This window comes from Periophthalmus magnuspinnatus, chromosome 16 (assembly GCF_009829125.3).
Source record: "Periophthalmus magnuspinnatus isolate fPerMag1 chromosome 16, fPerMag1.2.pri, whole genome shotgun sequence".
NCBI classification, from domain to species: Eukaryota; Metazoa; Chordata; class Actinopteri; order Gobiiformes; family Gobiidae; genus Periophthalmus; species Periophthalmus magnuspinnatus.
The window spans coordinates 20,865,329-20,887,033 of record NC_047141.1 but is presented as its reverse complement, the minus strand read 5'-3'; the positions used below and the strand labels follow the sequence as shown (position 1 = coordinate 20,887,033).

At 38.2% G+C, this 21,705-nt stretch overlaps 1 protein-coding gene across 3 annotated transcripts in view; it reads right to left on the bottom strand.

The window, feature by feature from the left end:
• Positions 1-21,705, bottom strand: part of ulk4 (unc-51 like kinase 4) — a 46,607-nt gene that overhangs the window by 12,069 nt on the left and 12,833 nt on the right. For 2 of the 3 annotated variants that reach the window (XM_033981483.2, XM_055227540.1), the window contains exons 20-32: positions 19,990-20,151; positions 19,210-19,395; positions 17,000-17,127; positions 13,046-13,179; positions 12,793-12,914; positions 12,527-12,583; positions 12,369-12,420; positions 12,106-12,200; positions 10,295-10,346; positions 9,642-9,831; positions 9,262-9,354; positions 6,073-6,121; positions 3,907-4,012 (exon numbers count right to left, since the gene is read on the bottom strand). In XM_033981483.2, the coding sequence (XP_033837374.1) occupies positions 3,907-4,012; positions 6,073-6,121; positions 9,262-9,354; positions 9,642-9,831; positions 10,295-10,346; positions 12,106-12,200; positions 12,369-12,420; positions 12,527-12,583; positions 12,793-12,914; positions 13,046-13,179; positions 17,000-17,127; positions 19,210-19,395; positions 19,990-20,151 (1,426 nt within the window). Of the gene's footprint in view, positions 1-3,906; positions 4,013-6,072; positions 6,122-6,214; positions 6,271-9,261; positions 9,355-9,641; positions 9,832-10,294; positions 10,347-12,105; positions 12,201-12,368; positions 12,421-12,526; positions 12,584-12,792; positions 12,915-13,045; positions 13,180-16,999; positions 17,128-19,209; positions 19,396-19,989; positions 20,152-21,705 lie in introns of those variants that run through there. The other variant, XM_055227541.1, reaches the window with a different exon arrangement.

Sequence of the window (21,705 nt, the reverse complement as noted above, 5' to 3'; positions counted from 1 at the left end):
GTGGATGCCAGCCTCGGACAACTTTTGAACTTCATCTATAATTCAGCCCAGGCTTTTCCAAACATTGTTACTGTTTTATGAGCTGCACTGGGTTAAAAATGATCACATTTACAGGTTGTGCATTTATGTGGATGTTTACAATTTGATCTGTTCTATCAAAACTACATAATGGAAAATCAATTCTTTATGACTTTGTGCAGTGCAGTTTGTAATCAACTGAATACTGGACAATGAAATAAAGTGTGAAATATACTGCACTGTAATGTTTTCTTTGTTATCATTTAATGTCAGTTTTTAATTTTCACAAATAATATATATCTTATCTTAATATATGTATCTTTTCTGTTTAATGGAGCCTTCTTAATATAGAAAATAATGCAGCTAAGTCAGCAGAGTACACAAATACACTGAAAAACAATGATCTATTCCTTCGAGTCGAAACCACTTGAGCTGTTCTTTTCTCAAAAGCGTCTTTATTTAGAAAGTTAATGCTCTTGTTTATTTTGGGGAGTGAAAGTGCAGGAGTCTGTGTGCATGCTGTAGAGGAGCTAGCCTGCTGTCAGCGAGACGAGGCACAACTTTGTCAGACTGCCACATAATTAAATAAACAGGCTGCTCCTTTGGACACACAAAGACCTATCTCTGCTGGTAATGTAATGTGACAATTCCCTCCTGCTCTGGCCCCGATAGTTGTTCACGGATATGTTAATAATGTTTTTATGCTCAGCTGAGAATGGCTACAGAGTCTGTAGGAGGATTACATGTATAGGGGGCAAAAAAATCTGTCTATTTTTACAATAACTCCTAAAATACATTTGACTCTGATGATACGTGTTCAATTAAATGCTGCAGAAAATGATTTTGTCACTTGGGAAAAACGAAATGAAATGATAAACAACTCAATGTATATAATAATTCCATTCTATATGTGCAACTCTATGTCACAGCGCTGCTGGCTATTGAGTCCCAGGCATCATCACAAGAGCCAAGTAGTACCATAGAAAATTGTGTAAGCAGGTCATGGTTACTCATTTTGTCTGTAAAATAAATTGTGGAAAATTTGAGTTTTTAAATGTTACCATTTCCCAGAGTACTATATATGCAAAACGTTTTAGAAAAAAAAAAGTATCCAGATATTTATTGATAGTGTCTTACCCATGTAAAAGCACAGTGAATAATATTTTAATCATATTTTATTTTGTAATATATTTTCTATGACTTGAATGGTTGATGTCAGCAGTGCTAGGTCATGGGTTTCAGCAAACAGCAGTATACACCTTGTTTGTTTACTTGTATGTGTTCTTATTAGCGCCACCCAACACAAAACTGTGCCTCACCTTACTAATTAGATTCTGGAGACCGCTGCTAGCTAATGAACTATGGTTGTTTGTCCCGCATGGGTATATTTCATTTGAAACCTTTTGTGTATTTGATAATATGGCAGCATTGTATGCACCAAGACCAATCTTTGTGGTATAAATTGCCTGGGGTCATTTCTCATTGATTGGGCACATATGGGTACGCGCTTTAGCCACCAATTGGGGAAAGTAAACCAATTCAAAATGGCAATTTATTGATGTGGGTTCCAGTGAAACTCGCTAACAATGGCACGAAGGCAATTACCTAAAATACTCCTTTGAGCTCTACACAGAAGGTCAGGACAAATAACAAGGACTGGTGAAGTCTTAAACCCTGAGATGGAGCAAAAAGTCCTTCAAGGATTTTCCAGATGCCCACAGTCCCCTGTGCATTCCTAATTAATTAAACCACAAGAGTCATGCAATTAAAATAGCACCTCATCTGTACCCAAGGCCATAGCCTCGGTGCTCCAAACCACTCTGTTCTGGATTAAGAATAAGAACTTTTTAAAAATACCTTTTTGTTTGGCACCTATGTCAACATTTCCATCTCTTTTAGGACTAAAGCTGTCTGATTATCATTATGTCTACAAAACGAGTCTCCAGTAACCTGTCAACAGTGAGGCGCTGTGCTTTGCTTATCTTTACCAACTTTGTTTTGGGAGATTCTCCTCTAGGTTTTTCATGTGCTTCCACCCCACTGTATCTCTGCAATCAAAATGTCATTCACTTCAACCTCCAATTTTCTCCTGCTATCATCTCGACGCTGCTCCCAATAGTCTCCGCACGCACCACCCTCAGCCTCTTTGTACCTCCGTCTTCCCACTGTCACCTCTGTACAACCTCTTTACCTCGCGTTTTGCTCCATTTCTGCCTTTATCGTCTCTCCTCTCTATATATCTTACCATTTCCTCATTCAGATACTCTTTTTCCATCTTTTCCCCTCCCCTGTTGTTATTCCCAGGGGGGCATTATCGCAGTCGGAGGCAAATCTGCCCAATTATAAACCTCATCTCCGCTGTGTGCGCCTCTGCCACTCTAGACTGGGAGTTCCTGCATCCACTTTCCACCCACAAACATTTCATTTCAGTCTTTCACAAATAGACACAAGCACAAATATTTCACACCAGCACTGCTTATTTAGTCTTTTCTATTGCATCGAAACACATAGAGCCACAAGCATGCACACCTCACCACCTTCCCCTACTCTGTCACACCAATTATACACACTGCCACCCTCCTCCATGTGTTTTGCTATCGTCACACCAATCTGGGATGAACCACAACTAAAAGAGTAGATAGATTTCCAAAATAGTGCAGAGGGCATAAACTAGAGCAAAAGACACACATACGAAGCCAACATAAGCAAAAATAAATGTTGTGTGAAACGTGGGGGTTAGAAAGCAAAATGTAAAGAAGGAGAATGACATAAAGTGGCAAAGGAACAAGAGAAGATAGTGTTAATTGCCAGGGCAGTATTAGTGCTGGGTTGACAGTTTCTTGTTGAGAGAACAAGAGAGCTGATTGGGTGATAATGATGCTGACTACTCAAACTGAAGCACTGCTGACCCAATGGAAATACTGGGAGAGAGGCCCATAGTATGTGTTTGGGGAAAGTGGGGTGTGGCTGATAAAGAAGAGAAAGTTAGAGATGCAATACCTAGCATTATGTGGCTTCTGCATTGAGAGTCGAAATTAAGTCCCTGACAATTGTTTGCACTGGATACATAAGGATTTTACGTTTTCATACATAGCTCTCTGTTAAGGTCAAGGATCCCCAAATTTGTCTTCTGCATTAGACCCATTCTTTAATGCCACTAGGGCAACCTAGCAGTGGGGAATCACAGTGCAGTATCAAACCCAGGGACTCATCTCCAGATTTTGAGACAGTAGTCTGGACTACCTTTACTACAGGATTTTGCCTATTGTGCATGTTTTTAATGAAACTGAACCAACTGAAACTGAAACCTGACCTCACAATGGTAAAATGTATAAAGTTGTACTAAGACCTTATCTTAAAACAGCAATTTTCAAGTTTAATGATAAAGACTTTGTCAAAGACACAAGACTATTAAAGAATGAAGTAATAATCAATTGCTGCTAGTTGAAGCTAATAGAATACTGCACAGTCAAGTGGGCTTCTGTAATGGGTTCAAGGGTTTATGTTTACAAAATTAAAGCGATAGAAGATACTTATTTGTCTCACATCAAGGACAGTAAACTCTAGCTTTTAGTGGGAACAAACATAAATTACAGAGAAAGTGAGTTGCAATGACAAAGAAACACATTTTAGTGTAGCACCTGAATCAAGCACAGACAGGAGTGTTGCCCTCAGTAAAATTGTACTGCAGCCAAAACAAGGTGTCAAAAAGTGACAGGAAAATTTTGTCTAATTCCAGAGTAGATAGATTTGTTGTGGTATCCGTGACAACAACATGTTTCAAGGATGCACTTAACTTCACTTTGTGCAGTGAAAACCTCTACTAACAATGTCAGGAGGAGACAATTCATAGTGATTTGTCCAAAAGTGGGTCCTGTCAGCACGTACCTTGTTGCTGCACAGGTTGCAGGTCCAAAATGGTCTCTCTACTCAGGTTACAGAGCAGAGCAACTGCGTTTTGAACCACTGCACTGGTCACATTATTACTGCAGGCCTAGAAATAGAATAGAGACATTCTGTGTTCAATGTGTTGTGGATAGACATAGTGCCTATTATAGAGTGAAATGATTATGGGTCACATTGTGACCATTGAAAAGTGCAGAGAGTACAACAGGTCACATCGTCCTGGCAGTTGTCAGTAGGTGGCCAATTGAACAACTGAGTGGGTCATAATGGTATGCCTGATAAGTGTATACTGTGTCCTAATTATGAATTTGAGGTTGTTTGAAAGGTTATCAAGTGTCAAATATACAATTAGTGTGCCCCTTACGTATATTAGAGTTACAAAACTCAAGTTTACAAAGGTAGATCCATAATGAACATCTATAAAATATTGAACAATATAAAATATGTGACCTTTTAAGTGAAATGGTTTTGAAAAGAAACAACAGTCAAACAGTACATTTTGTCTGCCTCTCATAACATTCCTCTATAATTAGTTGTATTCATAGCCCCTAATTTCACATTCCTTTTCACTTATTTCCTCTGTTTGATCCTCGATGTATGCCATGTGCCTGGAGGGCAGTGTGCAGTGGTCTGATCTGTGCAGGGCACTAAGCTTGGCTCACACTCATCATGTGCTTTAGCCTCAGGGTGAAGACTATGACATCAAATCTACACAGGACGACGTGACTGCCACCAACAACAAAAGATGGACCCAAATTTTCTTGATCTTTGCCAGGCACTGAGCTACTGAGCTTTAATCCTATGTGCAGTGTAAAGGGGTAAAGCTGCATCATAGATGTGAAACCTATTGTTTTGTTTCAAATGTATTAATGCTCACATTAAAGTCTAACTTGAGTAAAAGAGCATCAGACATAGCAGTGCCTCCAGTTAGCTCCCCTGCCAATGCACCAACATTCTATTTTTTAACTAATGCACATGATGATTTATATGATTTTGAAACTCATCTCTTCACAAAGTGGATTGCATAGCTGGATGATGAGATTGTTGACTCTTGTTGGACTGAACATCAATGTTCACTGTTACTAAGAAACTAACTAAATTAGCATGTAGTCTATTTTTGACATTAAAAGCTATTGCTCACTTTCAATGTAGCTACATTTAACATTTGGATCTTTGTGTACTAATTCATTACTTGGTAGTCAAAATTAAATAATGCATATTGCTGATCATAAATGTGTACTATATTTTCTTTTATTCTGTGGCAGGTACACACATATATTTTATATTCTGCCATAACACCCAACAAGAAAGAGGAAGCACTGAAGTTCCCTGCAAAACAAAACAAGTAACAAAACCCAGGCGTCCATGGTTGAAGTCCATTCACGTCTAGTAGAAGTACTTCATCATTTAGACAAATACGATTAGGTGAGGCTGTGGCGTCTGTGATCACCAGTGACAGGTGTAATCACTGCAGATCTGAGCCAAACCAGGACGAATAAATCAATCTAAAAGTGAACCATGCAGACTGCTCTAATGGGGCCCGACATGACCAGTTCAGACAGCAGTAAACAATGAGAAACAAAGTCAATCAGGGGGCCAGCTAAGTGTTTAACATTGTGCATAGGAGGTGGACAAGCAGCCAGGCAAAACGCTTATTATTTAGTGCAAGTAATGTTTGCATATATTATCATAAATTGTTGTGCGTTTTGGGTCACTGCACAGATTACACTATGTGCTTGTTGAAAAGGGTCAAGTGAATTAAGTTGTTTATTGGAGACAAGCTTCAGCGATAACAGTGGATTGTGAAACAGTGTGTCTGTGTGCGATCTACATCTCCAACCTCTAAATTAACCCTTCGTCGTCTTTACGGCCGACCTGCCAGTCAATTACACCGGCACTGCAATAGGTCAACACCATTCAGGTTGATTTACATAATGCAATTGTAAGTGCTAGATCGAGTGAGAGAGGGAAGCATTTGAGAAAAGTGCACCAAGCAGGCGTAGAGTTTAGCGGAAATTCATTCAAAAATGCACACTGTGATTAATGTGCTTGATTGTGTGATTGAAAGTCTATTCAACAAAGTGACATTGTGATTTACTCAGTAGCTAAATGAAAATGATTTAATTAATTGATTGATTGGTTTCTTACCGTAATGAGCTGAAAGACCAGTCGTAGGATCGTGCTGTATTTTATTAACCTAGAGAACAGAAACAGAGAAAGAGCAGGGACTGAAGGAGCAGGAATTAATTTAATTTTTAAAGCACAGTTCACATGCACACACTCACATACAGGACATTTTCATCTTCATTAAGTTTGGGGTTTCTCTATAATGACTTCATCCGCGTTCTGGAGGAATTGGAAACGGAAAGAAGAGGGAGGAGGTGAAAAGATGAAAGTTTTAGACGGGCGGAAGAGAAGATTGCAAATGACAAGTGAAGGAAAGGGCACTATGAAAAATGTGGACAAAGAGAATGAACCTCGATGAATTTGTAAAGAAAGATGGTGGTCTAAATTAGAAATGACTATTGATTAACTAGTCTTACTTCATGAGCAATTAAGGATGTACGAGGATGATAAAGGGCAGTGAAAGTCAGAGAGGTCATAAGGGTTCCTGCAAGATCAATAAACTTTAGATCTAATCAAATCACCTTAACTAATTGCTGTACACGCCAACTGTAATGAACCTATTTACAAATCAAGAATATTGATAGACATGCCATGGTAATTTGGGTGGTGAGTACTCTTGTTTTTGGCTTAAAATTCTTGTTGCTGTTAGTTTCTTTTAAGCGTTGGTGACATCTTACATTTGCATACTTGAACTTTTTTTTTACTTGTATCACAGTCACAAAGGATTTTCTGAATGATAGTATAGAAGAGAAATGGCTCAGTTGATCAAAAATGTCTTCCTGTAGGAATAACACCTTAATAGTATTTATGCAATTCATACAACATAGGAAAATAAGAATATTTGAAAAAGTTTGCAATTTTGCAGTGATCAAATACTGCATATCCATGGAGCTTCTTGCTTACTGGCTTCTATGATCCATATTACTCAACACGTGTGTTTGTAATTGTACTGTACTGTGTTGTGATGGATAGACTCCCCTTAAAAAGTGACAGGCTGAGAGATGGGAGGACAGGCTGGCCAGCACAACATTATAAACTAGACCACCTCTCAACTACAGGCCATGCATCAACAAGCAATACACAGCAAACAAACAGGAAGAGAGCAGAGCAGCAGGTACAAGTGTAAGGCCCTATTTATTATGTGTCATAATAAATCTGTAAGTCAGACCGATGAACAACACCATTTAACACAGTTAAATCTTTTCTCAGAATGCCGGTGCGCAATGTAAATCATATACATTTTGTTTGGCATAGGATTTTTACTGGATGCTCTTTCTAATGTAATCCTCTTCATAGAGTATAAAGCCTGATAATCCACCATCTTGTTTCTCTATCCACTGTCATGTAAGGGAGTCACAGGCAGATTTAACCAATCAGGGCAAACTGTGAACTCTCAGATGTCTTAAAAGGTATAAATATGTAAGTTTTATGGTGGGGGGTCTGCCACGTGCTTGTTCCCATGGAGATGTTGTTGCTTTGCTTAGAAGGTTCTATAGTATGGCATTAATCCATGGAGGCATCAGGCCACATTATAGATCAAATCGGTGGAGAGATGAATCTGGTCGCAGTAAGAATGCATGTTTTCCAAGGTAAGTTTTAGTATTTACCAACACCAGGAATTGAATAAATGCCAAATATAAGTTCAGTGCCATATTGTGGAATATTCCAGGCAAAGAAATAACATCTACATGAACACGAGCAGATGGATGGTGTAGCAGAAAAGTTACCTAGTGTACATAATTACCCATAGCAATACAAAGCTAGAGAACAAGAACTGCAATAAAATCTAAATTGTCATGTGATTTATTCAACCATTCCTACATGGAAAGGCCAAATTCTATAAAATACAATCCCAAATGCAAAAAAACCCTCATAGATTTCCAGAAAAGATGAAATTCTCATTAAATTAAAAACCAATCCAAAAGTTTAGTTTCTGCATGTATGGAAGGGACAGAGAGTAGACACCCCGGTAAAGGCCGTAAATCTCCCTTGGACACGCATACGGGCTGCACTGGGGCTCTTTTTGCTTAAAGGTCAAACTAAATGTAGTTGATTGAAGGTGTCTGAGCTGTGATAATGCTGGGAGAGACAGCGGGCTGCCTACCCAACGCTAATGTCCCCAATTTACCATCTAATTACTGCCGGGCCCGCTTCATAGCCACACTTATCTAACCAAGACCCAGGCAATTTAATTTCTGATTGTACAACCACAGCGATGGAGGCAGAGTTTACGAAGAGGGCAGCCGAAGAGAGACTTGTGCGCTAATGTTAATAAATTAGAGATTGTGAAAAAGGGGAAATGAATGAAAGACTAGAAAAATGTTAATAATGTCATAAGAAAATGAGTGGTAGAGAGGCGGGTGCTGACACCAATTTGAAAAGTTCATGTCACTCTACTTGTGCCATGGAGCGATGGGTGAACGGAAAGAAGAAGAGAGGGAGAGAAGGAAAGGAGGAGAGAGAAAAAGAGAGGGAATGGAGGGTAAAATAACTGATAAGAGAAGTAGGGGTGCTTGCTGCTATAAGTGCGAACTGTGAACTTTACAGGTTGATGGATTGGGGTCAGAAGAGGCTAGAATATTTGTGATAAGAAGTGCTTTATTATATACAGTGGGAGCGCACGTGGGAATAGGTGTGAAGGACTAATCACAAATTTGGGAAAAATTACTAGATGCTGCAGAAAATCTCCAATAAAATAGGTGACCCATTTTGACACAGAATCTTGAAAACTGGTATTCAAAATACACAATATTATCACAGTCAGATTCTGTGTTCTGGATGAAAGCTCTTTCTGTCATACTATTTTCTCATACATAAGTATTAAACAATTTAATGGCTTTTCCTTCCATTGTTTAGAACTGTGCTTGAATTTAGCAGTTATGGTGTGGAAATAAACCAAAAAACAACTTGTAGTGCAAATAGCTGTGGGGCATTTGTGCTGACTTTGCAATTATATTTTCTCTCTCATGAAAGCACAATATCAGTGCTTTAACAAACAATAACAGCTATTAGTAATGAGTATTTCTGTTGATGCGGCATAAATAGCAGACTTTAGTGATTCAGAGAACTGGAAGAAAAACAGGCCTTAGAAACAGGCCTTAGATGAATACACTGGACCCTTTCATCTACCCATTGGATATATATCCTTAGTTTATACACTATCTACTCAAGTTTTGGTGTGTACACCATTTTCTGTCTGTATGTGTCTACCTGCAGATCTGAGTACTGTATTCAGTCATTGACAACAGCAGTTTGAGGGCGTAAAGTGGGACAGGCTCTGTCGCTCGAAGAAGGGTCTCATACCTGTGAACATAAGAACATGTGAAAAAAATCTTTCAAGATGTTTAGTGATCTTTAACCTTAACCTTAAAATAACTCAATGGAAACACATTCATAATGGTAATATCTGAAACTAGAATAAACAAAATTGATTATTGTATTATTATTATTATCTTTCATGTGCCATAAGCAGGGTAATCATTTACAGACATGTTTGGGACTGAGGAATTGAATAGTGTGACTGACAGTATTGAGAATGAACTGTTACTTCAGCAAACCTGCACGTTATATTTGAGCAACATTAAACCCACCTTGGAAGCAGAGAATTTGAAATGAGAGCTACAAATTGAGCTGTGGACTCCCCTCTGACACAGCCTAGTTCCACTGGATTTTTTTGTTTGTCTTTCTGTGTATTTTCCTCTTCAGTGACATCGGGGTCTTGAACCAGCAGGACCAGACTGAGCTCTGAAAGTAACTGTAGCACAAACACACACCACTCCACTGCACAAACACACACACACATACACACATACATACATACACACACCCACACACACACACACACACGTGTTATGTGTTTATCATCGCTATGGCAACAAAACTTCAATAATATGGTTGCTTCTTATGCAAAACTATGACCAGACCTATCATTTTAACCTTTGATTGAGCCTTGGTTTTGTCTATATTTAATTTATTAAAAATATTCAAAGCAGTAACTATTTATTTCTTAATAACTTGTTATTGCTTTGAAGCAAAAACTAGTTATTAAGAAAAAAACTAGTTATTTTAATCTTATTGAAAATATCAAATATTCTCAGTAAATTATTAACCTGAATTTCCCCTCTTTAGGGGATGACAAAAGTAATCATCTATCCATCTACTGCTTAACTAGATATTGCATATTACAGTGTTAATATCATAAAACACAGTTAATGTTAATGTAAATAAGGAAATTGCCAAATACCATTTTTGCTGAAGGCCAGACTCAACAGTGGAGGGAGGATATTAGCCACCACCTTTAGGAACAAAATATAGACACAAATATGATTCAGTGATGGTATACATAAAATAGGCTGCACCATTTTACATGCAGAAAACAACAGGCTGTACTATATTAGGATGCTGGGCTTTGACAGCAGACCACTACCAGAAGGATCAAATTACCATGGAAATGCACTGTTGACTGAATTCTTTGATCAAACACAAAACAAAAGTGCGCCGGCAATTGTCGGGACCCTTATTTAGCCATGGGTTTGTATTGGACAAATTTGCATGATTACCAATATTACCATAGAAACAATACTAATGCTGAGTGTGGCTGTTACAATAGGAGCGGGAAAGAGCAAACTACAAAGGATGTTGTTGGGCTAAATGGGATGTGTATTAATATCACAACCATCAAAAGACTGAATGGAGTGTTTTTAACAATGTGTCTATCTCGTATGCATCTGCTTGTGTCTGTGTGTGCCCAATTTCCCTAAAACGTGAACTCGAAATGGCATGTCTCCTCACTCGGAAACCCTTCTGAAGACAGTTTTTCTTTTTATCTTAGGGGACAGAATCTGATGCCAAATTGGATCAAAGTAGTAGTAGTTAAATATAAACAAGTTATATTTTAAATAACTGTATAAGATAAGTGCGCAAAGAATTTCCTAAATAAGTAGTTGACTGGATTTGGGTCAGTTTAAGTTCAACCTCTGTTTATCTTTAAAAGGGACTGTGTTTCACAGGCTTTTGAAATTTTGTTCTTGGACACCATCTTCTATATATACAGCTTCTAGTTCTTCTAACCCAATCTTGGAAACAATACAATACACATAACATGACAGGGGGCAATATCTTGATCAAAATATTGGTTTATAATGACTTAAAAATATCACTGCAAAAAGTTCCAAACTTGTTGTTGAACTGAAACTTAGCAAGAAAAGTTTGTACCTTCACTCAAACTGAATTGCAGTCAGCACACTAGATAACATAATCTGAGTTGGCTGGAGGTAATTAAACTGTCTTCCTGTGTTATTGAGTATCAGGCTCCTGTTTGCTGCAGTCCTGTATTCCTCGTCTGTTCTCCCTAGTTTCCATCTATCCTCACTACTTCCTGCTGCTCTCTGCTTCTCCATGTCAATAGTCATTAAACACATCTGATTGTGCCCTCCCACGATTACATGCACATGAATATACAGGTAAAGACACTGGTCTGATGAGCTGCTGCTGGTTCAATAGTTGATTAGTGTCTTGTCTCATAGCACACAGATTGACCCTTCATCCTCATCTCTAATGGATGGGTTTAGGGATCTGGATAATACATGCCCTGTGTGTAGACAGCAGAGCTGCATGATTTTGGATTTTTATTTATTGTATGTATTGTGTTGTATTATTATTGCATTGCGATTTGATTCATGAGGTCTTAACTACAGGTACAACAAGACTTTTCTAAGGCAGTACATTTTGGTCTTTGCAGAGGACAAGATATTACCTAAATAATTGCAGTTTTTGCCTTTTGATATTTGCTCCAACTCAAATGAAGGTTAAGGTACACTTTATTGTCCACATAGGGAAATTTGTCCTCTGCATTCATCCCATCCTTCAATGTCGCTGGAATCTTCTTGCTGTGAGTGCTAGCTACTTAGCCACTGTGTCACCAAATTGCGATTTCAATTTGCTATATATTGTGCAGCCCTAGTGGAGATCATGTCACACGGTCTTTTGACTCACAGAAGCATATGAAACATTTCTATAAAGCTGAAGATAGCAGTAGTTTGTAAATACACTTACAATGCAACGGTGAGGTGAGATGAGGGCATGGTGTTGGCTCAGAACTTCCACAATAGACAGAGATGTACGTATCAATGCATCACAAATGACCGCACCTGTTGAGCAAATCTCACATGATTCCCGAATGCAAAACTGTATTCTGCAAAATCAGTAGGTAGTCTGCACTAGGAAGTTACAGTGTTTTATTGTTTCATTATGCAAATGACTTAGGGTAGAGAAAATGCTTGTGTTTGCAGATTGATGTAAGCAATTTAAAAATTTACCCACAGCACTAGCTAGATTAGTTTCATTAGAGTCAATAGAAATGATATGGTCCTAAACAGAAGAGAAACAAAACATTAATAACCTCAAATCAGCACAGTTTGGTATTAGCATTTGGAACCAATTTGGATTTTTCCAAATAGTTCTAAATAAAACTCACCAGAAGTCGTCCAACATTAACAAGGAACTTTTCTGTCACAATCTGAGACCTGAAGACCTGTAGAAAACAATTTATTTTCATCAACAGGTTTTGTCATGATCTTCCTATTTTAAATCCCCCTAGATGCCAGAAAATAATGCCTATTTTAAGGTTTTAATGAAGAGATGAGATAATATAATGATGTATCAGACTTAGCCTTCAGCACTATAATTTTGCAAATATATGTAGTAAAATCTAATTACAAAACTAGACAAATGACAAAGTACCTGAGAGGACAGAAGTTCTAACACAATGGACAAATTTGGTAATATTTGTTTGAGTTGTCTGCTCTGAGCTGTCGATGGATGCCTTCTCCCAGTCACACCTTTTAGTGTACATAACACTTCATCTGAAAAAAAGACGGGTGATACCTTTTTGAAAACATGGGAGCATGTGAATGGTTAAAACAAAACAACGTTAATTAAAGCAAAGCATTAGGGTGAAACAAATGGTGAATCATAGGCCTGATTTTGTCTGTACCTAGTATCTGTGGTGCAGTGTTACTCAAATATGCAGTCACCACTTCCAGACACTGGGACAGGTATCCAGATTGGACTGTGTTCTCCCTCAGAGCTGTGGCTTTGCGGAAGTCTCGTTCCAGATACATCACCAGTCTAGACCCAGAAAAGAATCTCAGTATAATCTGATTCAGCTTATTATACATTTTTAAAAATCCTGTTGAGAGAGTAAATATATGTGAATAAAATAGAAGCCTCTTGCCTCTTTTACCTCTCATTACTACTACTGGGTATTCATTTTTTGGTACTAGTACTTAAAAAAATATTTTTATTATATCCATAACTCAGGAATAGTTTGACTAAAACGGAGCAGACAAGTGTAGAATAGATTCATCCATATTAAGTCAGTGAGCTATAAGATGCCAATAAGGGTAGATGCAGACAGACCCTGAGATTGAGAAAATTTTTATTCTCGTCAGCCAGAGTGTATTGAACAGTAATCAATATTATCCTATTCACAAATTCAGAGTGTTGTGGAGAGGTTACCAGCACTAACTGATATTCATTACACTTAGAAGGCACTCCCACACTAGTGCGAAGAGACACATGAGCCAACACAGACAGGGAGACAGGGAGGTCATGTTAGTTAACAAATATTGATTTCATGTTTCAGAACGATGATGCTGAAGGGGATGGACCATTACAAATTCAGTGCGTTTGCTCATAATCTCATACTTAACCGCAAGGGCTTCTGCATGGCTACTGTAAATGTATTATCTAGAGAAACCATGGAAATGTCTTTTTAATTCAAAATTCATCATCTGTGCTATGTATCTACCCAAAATGTGTTGTTTGCTCTAGTGGGCATAACCTTGTAAAACGGGGCCATATTAGAAGGTCGCATTATAAGTGTGTCCTTGAGAGGAGCGCACACCAAACCAATATTACTATTTTAGATGTAATTTTGAATTTATTTAACATCAACCTCTCAAAGCAACTTGCAAAAAAGTAAAAATACATTCGCTGATACACCCAGACTATGCCTGCTTTTCTGTTAACAAAGATTTTCAATATCTGATTTGAATCACATATTACATCACCTTGTTTTGGAACATTAGAACTAACCACTCTGCCACTGGGCACACCATTAAAAGAAATATTTTACAAAGGGGTGTACCAAAAATATATACATATCATGGATTTTTTTGGAACCAGATCATGATTTCAACTTTAATGCAATTGATGCAAACTTAATAATTTTCTAGTCTTGAAGAGGTAACTAAAGTAATCTGCTTCTTCTGAAAGTTCACACTTCATTGCAATTTGTTACATCCACCTGTCACTCGCTCAAAGCATTGTTGATCATCACAGGAAGGAGACCACGATTCAGTTTTTATCAGCATATTGCCCAGACCTGGTATTAAGGGTATGCACAAAGTAGAAAATGTAATGTTCTGGATATCAAAGTAGTTTTGATGGTTGATTTCTGAGCAGAATAGTGGACCAAATAACCAGGAGACATGGTAGAATGACAAGCTCCATCAGTGTTAATATTGTATCCAGCCAACTTGCTCGGTCACTGCAGGAACCATGTGCAAAATGACCTGAGTGGCTGATTGTGTGCGGCCCAGGCGAATTTCTATCACAAACGCACGCACATTTGACAGCTAATATGCTCAGTTTTCTCGCCGCTGAGGAGCTAATTACACACAAGACATAGGGGTGAGAGACGGACTGAGAGAGAGGCGCTGGTCTATGGGAGCTCTGTGGGAGAGGAACAGGCAGGTCAACACTGACAGCTCCAACTCTGCCAACAGACGCACAGCAAGACAACAGAGGGAAGACAGTGTGAGTGCAATGTGCTATCTCAGTTAGGAGAATGTTAATGTTAGAAGGATATGGGCCAAAATTAGTTCCTCTATTGTTTGTTTATACTGTACTATAACGCTCACAAGCTAGTGAATATTTTTGTATCTGTGCCTACTCAAATAAACCACTATTATTATACTTAACACATTGCGCTAGTCCAAAACCTGGGTAAATAAAGTGATTTGGCTAAGGATGGGCACCAAAAAGGCGTATGTCAAATCAATGTGTAAATAATTCTTGAAGCAAACCCAGACTCAAAACTAAAGAGGAAGTCTAGGATAAGATAAACCTTGGTTTGTCCCAGAATGGGGAAAGTACAGTGTTGCAATGCAAAGGTCAAGAACAGCAGTTAAATAAGAACATGCAATCAAAATCAAGATCAAGATAAATACATTATTTTTTGGTACTTGACAGTATTTGGACATATATAAATGGGCAATGCATTTTTTATGCTAAAAAGCAAGTATTAAAACATTCAGTCATCTGTGTACTGACAAACACTGAAAGAGTTTTGTTGCCATAGTCAGTGAACAAAATTGACAAACTAGAAAAGTGCTACAACAAAAAACACTTGAACTGATTTATTGCACCCTTATTTTTAGGATGTATGTCAAACATTTAGAGGCTAATGTTGGAAAAGACTGGGCAAGGTTAGTTATAGACTAGGGCTGCGAGCTTTGCTTTGTAACTATACTGACTGCATTGTCCCAATCCAATAAATAAATACAATCAAGATCTAGTTGGAGGGAACATTCAGTACTACAGTGAGAAAATATAGACTCCAATAGATATAATATATGAATATACTATGATGCACATAAATACAAGGGTTAGAGATGTTCAACTAAACCACCATGTGTTTTTATGTTCATCTATGTGGGATCAAATACGTTTGAATAAACTCTTATGGTAAAACCAATTCACAAGATCAAAACAGAAGTGCAATCAAAAATGTAAACACTATTTGTACCAAATGATCAACGCAGAGTCACAAATAAGAAATAATTAATTAATTTAAGCCACTTCAAAATGTAAGAGGTCACTGAGAGTGGCATTTGAATAAAAAAGCAGAAGAAGAAAGACGGCAAATGAGAAAGAAGGCATCAAGGGAGAAGAGGCTGTAAAGATCCATATGTCAGTAATGTAGGGCATCATTTTGCGCTGGAAAATCAACTGGATAAAACCACCAGGGACCAGAGCGTATATAAATATATCTATCATGTATATGTATATGATCTTATGGACTGTGTAGATTTGCAAAGGTCAGGGGTGAACCAAAGGACAAGCAGCTAATGAAGCATTTGAAGTTACGTGTGAAGTTTTGCCATGCACTAGCACAAACTCAAGTGTCCAGGGCTAAAGCTATATTCATATTCTCAATCTCACTGCTACAGCGCTAGTTAACATAAAGGTTACTCAGAGTACAGCTGCTCTGCCAGTTTCACTAAGCTGCATTTTTAGAAAGTTGTCCCTGGTCTCTTCTTCCTTTCTCCGAAAACAGTCTTGAATGTATAATGCCTTGTGCAAAACCGTCCCTGACTATGAACTAAATTTGGCCCATAAAGTTGGTTAAAACATGCACAGTGCATTTAGGCCAAAGCTGGAGTTTATTGTTGTCTCATTTTGCATTATTTTTTTCCAATACAACCAGGCTAACCTACTCCTATATCATCTCCCAATAGAAAACCATATTCAGTAATGTTGGGAGCAGAGTAAACAGTTAGAGGACATTTAGTTTTTACTACGGTGCAGCTCTGTGTTTGAGTAGACTCCGAGTGCTGCAGCTAAATAATTTAAAAGGGACTCACAAATGTTATTTTTTGTTCTTGACAGTTGCGAGTGTGTGTGAACATGAACCACTACATTCCACAGAAACTAATTAGCCCGTGGTCTGACAGAGTTGCAAGCCAAAGTTATGAGCAGGCTTCATTGGTCTCTGTGCAGTCAAACAGTGGAGAGAGCTTTGTGCTTTGTGGTAGAACTAACGGACACATCAAATATTCAGTTGTCTTGTTTGGTTTATTATGCTCGCTAAATGAAAAAATACACTTGTGTTTACCTGTAGGGCCTAAAATGTTTGGGGATATTGTGGATGTGTGGTACCCACCTGTGTTGACAGCAGTACAACAGTGTTTGTGTACTTTCTTGGAGTAACACCAGCAGGAGCAGTGACGCTTTGGCTCGGGTCACTGTGGATGGACTCTCGAGACAGCGGAGAGCCTTCAGTACCAGGTACTAGAGAAAACAAACACAGAACAGTAAAAATATATATTGTGGTCCTGCCAAAGAGGAAAGCAAGACATTCTTCAAAAAAGACATGCCCTGTACATTAACTAATCAAATCGAAGGAGGAGAGCAAGCAAAAGCTCTTAAAATCTCCAGTATCTTGAGCAAAATAAAACTATGTATACAGAGAAGTACTAGTAAACTGTATCAACTGAAAAAGCAGATTAAAATGTCCAGTTATTAAATAAAATTCAAGCTAACTTAATAAAACTCTCACTCTTTACTGTGATACATCTAAATTGTTATAATACTAATAAATGTTTGTTAACTAATAAAAAATGTGTTCAACTAAGACATCGCTGACCGATTAATAGTTTAAAGCACTACAGCCCTACTCAATAAGTCCTACTGTATTATAGAAGATTTTCAAGCTAATCTTGGAACATGTTTAATTAAACTGTCACATCCAGGTCAGCCACTGATGTCTGTAAACCTCTATTCTTTTATTTTAAGAAAGTGACGTGTAACTCAAGAGTAAACATTGATATTTCAACTCAATAATTAGGGATTAATATGAGGCATTATAGAATTAGGGATTAATATTTACCACTAACTTCTATCCATCCACGGGGGCATAAAGAAAGGTTTTATTTCTGCCCCCATCAACTCATTGTGGCATATGTTTAGCACGTCTTTCTGTGATTCTAGCAATAGTTGATACACTATTATATGTTTAACAATATCCACACCTATATAAATTCTGTTTATTAGTTTGTCATAAAAATCTTAGGTGCACATTTCCTTACTGGTGTTTGCAAAGTGCTGCTAGTGCTAGTGGTATTGTACTGCAGGTGCAAAGAGAAATCAAATCTTAAAACGGTTCAGAGTAAAACTTAATTAGCTCAGACAGCACGAGGACGGGCTGCACACACAGGAACACACTGTTGGATTTATAAGCCTACAGCAATTTTAGACATCCACTCACTCAGCAGTAACTGGTTATAAAATGTTTGGACTGGCCAGCATTCATTACCATTGTCATTATCACCAACTGCAGCGGTAGCAAACTCCACTGATGGTGTGCATGTGTATCGAAGGGGGAGAGCGAGTGTGCGGGAATGTGAAAATGTGTGTTTATGAAGCAACACACCAAGTTAATTAATTTCAAAGCCCAGTAGTGTGTGTCTAGCTGATAAGTCCCTCCCCACTACCCATAATGCTTTGCTAAAATAGAAGGCTGCAGCGTGTTGATTTAGCCAATTAGCCCAGATACTGACACAGTATACAAATTAGCACGGGTGCATGTACACAGACACACATGCACGCTAGGAGACACGCGCTAACAGACTGAGTTTTGTGTAAACAAACTCTCGCACAGTCTGTCTTTGTGCCAGGGGAGGGGGGGGGGGTACATATCAGTGTATAATTAGAGCAGAGTTGAAGTACTAAGTTTGTATTCTGGTGTTAAATTGGAAATGCTCAATGCAAATAAATTCAGTTCAGAGTCAATTACCAATGCTAGACTCCCAGTTAAAAGCCCTTAAATCAATTTCAACCCCACTGCATTTCTAAGATTAGCAGCTTTCCACAGGCTCAAAATGGACAAACTGGTAAAACATATAAATTAAAAATCAGTTTGACAAATTAGCCAAGGCAAGGTTCACCAATAGTTAATGAGTTGTGCTGGAAAAACACACATAACCTAAACACTCAGTGATGATGGAGAGATGACGAGTACAGTGCAGTCTGCTTTGTATGTTGTTTTCATTAAAAGTTTGTTGGTGTGTCTCAGTTGTTGAAAAACTATCCTTATTATTAGTGAAATTTTCTCTACTAAAAATATTGCAAGCAAAAGCCTAACTGACAGACAATAAAGACAGACAAATTTGAATTTCATTGTAGACTCAGATTAGGGCAGATGCTGGAGCTGTGCTTTTCATGAATCTAAATGGAATAGTAGGTCATAGCCCCAGGATTACATTTTCCATTACAGTTTGGAGCAGATGAGTTCAGTTTTTCTCCATTTTTGTAATACGCTGAGATGGGTCATTTAATTAAATTACTTGAGCTGCTCCTCTGTCAGACTGGTACCTGGGTCTGAGTGATGTGGTGGGTGTGTGTTTTGGAGGTTATCAGAGCTGTGGCCAGAGCAGTGAGGAGGTGCTGCTGGACCCTGGCTCCTGCCCCACCCACAGCCTCCAATATGACTGCAGGGCCACACACGTCAATCACTGCACAGAAGACTGCTGGGGCTACCCGCGTTAGCCGGCACAGGGCCTGGAGATACACAGATGTACATCAGGAAAAGCCTGCACCAGGGCAAGGGGCTGTGTCAAAGTTAAAATGCCAAAACTGAAATAAAAAACAAACCTTTATCAAGTCAATAATAATAATAATAATAATAATAATAATAATAATAATAATAATAATAATAATAATAATAATAATAGTGCAATGTAGTGCAAAAAAAAAACAAAACTCTTGACAAAATGTAGTTGTTTACCATTTGGAATACCTTTAGAAAATATAGTAAATATTTTCAATTCATTGTAGTTAGTATGATGATGCTCTATGTAACGTTTTTGGTACAGAGTTCACCACATGTTGGTCTTCATGGACATGTTGTCTAATGTTCCACGGTATTAAACTTTTCTATGCAGCTTATATTTATTAGAGGTGTTTTTATTCTTAAGGTCCTTCATCTCTATGATATAGGTTTAATGCCCTACTATGAAGCATTCCAGATACAATACAGTCCCCATGGAGACAAGCAGGTGGTGGACCAAGTTACATAGTGCATCTTGAAAAAAATTAAAGGAAAAACAATGAACGCCTAAACCTGTTTGTCTTGTTTGTGTCTTTTGTACTTACAGATATTGCAGTGACCCGCACTGCCTCCACTGTGGAGTGAGTGAACAGGTACCACAGAGCAGGGCCTGTGTCTGAGGTCACCAGGCTGTGGGCAGGACCAGAGACCATGGTGGCAATGTTTTCAACTGCTTTGGCAGCCATATGATGAACTACTGAATCATCCTGTGAGAAAACAAACAAAATCAACTTTACATGCAAACAGGCTTTACACACACGGATATCCTTCAAGTTTGAACAGTTTTAGGTGATGTGGCAATATTGAATTTTAAGGTTAATGACAATTATTGACATCATAACCAAAGAGGGACATTTTTTTTTTTTTCACATTGTCTCATAGATCACCAGGTCTCTAGCATGTGGCCAATTTTATAAGATCAAACTTTCTGAATGTTAAAGTAAAGTTACATAAACATGCTGATTGTGGTTTGTTTGTGTTTTCTTCTAAAATTCATGGTAAGTATTTTTCATTTTTTACACATATATTGCGCAACAATATAAATACAACAGTTTGTTTTGTATGTGAAAGCATAAACAAAAGTCATTTTACTTGTACAACTGTTATGCCTTTATTGTTACACTGCATAGACTATAAAAATGGCCCTACCGCAAATGGCAGCAATGAACAAAACCCTAATACAATTACAGAGCTGACAATTAGATTAGCTTTAACACATCACATCAATACATACAGGAGAGAAATAATGGGTGCACGGTTGTATCAATTAGTGCGTATGTTTGTGCGCGTGGCTGGGTGTATACTGTACGACCCTCACTGTACGGGTTGAGTAGAGAATAGTTTGTGTTCAGACAATAGATGCAGCTAATGAAATCTCTGTGGCTGAGGAAATGAGTTTTTCCAGGAACGCCATTGTGGAGAAAGACAGGAAGTGGAAGAGCCGTGATTGCCTCTGTCAGGTTATTATTGTGTTTCACCATGTTACATCACTTCAACACTGTTCTGCCTAGGAATAACACACAATGGAGTCTATTCAAGAGTTAACTACATTTTGGAAAGGTTCATTATAAGACAAAGTTGGTTTATGCAGTGGTTATGCAGGCGCAGGATAACAAAACAAACATACTAGCAAAATGTCACATAGGTGTTGGTTAAGTAGGCATCCCATCTCCTTCTTGGTATAATGCCAATACACAACCGACTTGTAGTTCAAAATACACTGACAAGTTGGAATGCACTCTCGGTTAAATGGAATGAAACGTTTTTAGCTGGTCTTGGCAAGTTGGACTCCACTTGAAACTTTATTTCAGCTATTTTAAAACATACAATGTTATGGGAAAATTTGGGTAACTGTTTTTCTTGACTTTAGAGTTTAAAGAATGACATTAAAAAGTCAGTATCTCTGCTCAATAAGTAAAGACTAGGTGAAACTTTAAAATAGTTATTTAATCCTCTTATCCTAGTGATAGTATGAAAGTCTATCCTGCTCGAACCCTTGGGAACACTAATCAGCACTCATATCTTAAATAACCAACCATTAATCCAATATAGGACATCACATTGTATATTCAGCACTTGGGGACTGCGTAGTAAGACGACATAATGAATCCTCTGGCACCCCTCCGGGAACGGCTAGAATGGTGTGTTCCTGCTTTCCCCGGGCCACGCGGGCTAGTTCACTAATGAGCCCACGGGGGAGCACCCTCTGTCTGTGTGTTTAATAGACTGTAGCCCTGCCAGGAACTACACAGAGTTGAGAG